This window comes from Sesamum indicum, linkage group LG12 (genome assembly GCF_026168435.1).
Source record: "Sesamum indicum cultivar Baizhima isolate 11 linkage group LG12, ASM2616843v1, whole genome shotgun sequence".
Taxonomy (NCBI): Eukaryota; Viridiplantae; Streptophyta; class Magnoliopsida; order Lamiales; family Pedaliaceae; genus Sesamum; species Sesamum indicum.
In genome coordinates this window covers 795,885-797,694 of record NC_142668.1, presented here as the reverse complement: position 1 = coordinate 797,694, position 1,810 = coordinate 795,885, and the positions used below count along the sequence as shown (strand labels likewise).

The window sequence follows — 1,810 nt, the reverse complement described above, 5'->3', positions numbered from 1 at the left end:
CTGCCAGGACAATAAGTTTGGCAATAATCTTGTAGAGGACATTGCAACAAGAAATAGGTCGAAAATCACCAACAGACATAGGGGAGTGTACCCTCGGGATAAGCGCTAAGAATGTGGTATTGATTTGTTTTAAGAGCCTCCCGGTATTGAAGAAATCCAACACCGCCCTCGTAACCTTGCCTCCCACAATCGGCCAGGCAGCTTTGAAGAAGCCTGACGAGTACCCATCAGGACCCGGTGCCTTATCCTCTGCAATATCGAACACTGCCTCTTTGACATCCGAGGGGGTGAATGGTGATAACAGAGAATTGGTTTCATCTTCAGTCACCAGATGTCTAGCCCACGGTCTAAGGAACTGAATATCAATCACGTCCCGTCTTCTTTGTCCTCCCAAAAGGACACTGTAATAAGATACAAATTCATTGACAACAGCCCCTGCTCTGTGTGAGTGATCCCGTGCTCATCATTAATTTGCAAAATTCTCCTTGCTACCCGTCTCTGTGCAATCTTGCGAAAAAACACCTTAGAGCATTGTTCACCATCTTTCATCCACTCCATTTTTGCTCTCTGATGTAACATGATTTGTTCGAGCTTCGCTGCTTTGGCCAAAACCATCCGACAACAGTGCTCCAAGTATAAGAATACTTCCTCCTGCCTGTTGGCACTAACCAGGTTTTGTGCCGCCTCAAGAAATCCGTTTGCCAACTGTACATTGTGCGATAAATCTCCCTTATTTCTCCTTTGTTCTCGGAAAATTGGTTTCAGTGCTTTAAGTTTCCGAGTTACCGCACACATCGGTACACCAACTACCTCATGTTTCCAAACATTCTGCACACTGGGAATAAATTTTGGTGAGCGGGTAAGATAATTATCAAAACGAAATATACCTCCCAACTGCTGCTGTCTATCCCCACATAACACTAGTGGTGAGTGATCCGAGGTACGTGGGGTGAGGCTCAAATATGTGGAAGTGGGGAACCGGGCAATCCATGTATCATTAATGAGCATCCTATCAAGTCGCTTCGATGGACTTGCACTACAATTGTGCCACGTGTACCATTCTCCTTGCATGGGTAGAGGTAACAATCCGGCATTCTGGATACAATAATTGAATTCCTCCATTGCAGGCCATATGTCACCAGAAGCTCCACAGACTTCACTGAGATCACGTACTGCATTAAAATCACCTCCGACTAGCCTCGGAGTATCCATGCACTGGATGGCAATTGTACTAAGTGAATCCCAAAGTGATCGTCTGTCCGCTAGCTCTGTAGCCCCATAAATGACAGTAATATCAACTGATTCCTGAAGAGCTCGGATAGTGACATGACAGTGTAAAAATTGTGTACTCAACTCAACCACAGTAACATCAAGAAAATTGTCATCCCATCGAATCCAGATACGATTACCCGTCAACGCATAATTCATAAACCATTTTCAATGGGGTAATAAAAAAGACTGAATATGAGAAGCATTATTAACTCGTACTCGAGTTTCAAGGAGACCAATGAAATGTAACTTGAACTCAGCCACAAGATCCTTTACTGCAAGCTGATGGTCCCTCTTGTTCAGGCCATGCACATTCCAAATTGCCATATTCAACATGGATCACCATACTTGGGGCTGCTTGTCTTAGGACCCCTAGAAGCGTCATCTGCATCTTCAAGCATCTATAAGGCGTCAAAAGTATTATAAATGACTAGCGCCTTACCCTTATCCTCACGTCTCTTTTCACGATGTGTGGGAGACGCATGTATGTCCGACCGTGGTGAAGTACCTTCCAACGGCGGTAAAGAAGAACTCCGAGAAG

At 44.7% G+C, this 1,810-nt stretch overlaps 1 protein-coding gene across 1 annotated transcript; it reads right to left on the bottom strand.

Annotated features, from left to right (window-relative positions):
• Positions 1 to 366: 366 nt before the first annotated feature.
• LOC105180102 (uncharacterized) lies at positions 367 to 1,428 on the bottom strand. The gene has a single exon (XM_088876208.1). It carries the CDS (start codon positions 1,426 to 1,428, stop codon positions 367 to 369), a length of 1,062 nt encoding a protein of 353 aa, XP_088732334.1.
• Positions 1,429 to 1,810: the final 382 nt, after the last annotated feature.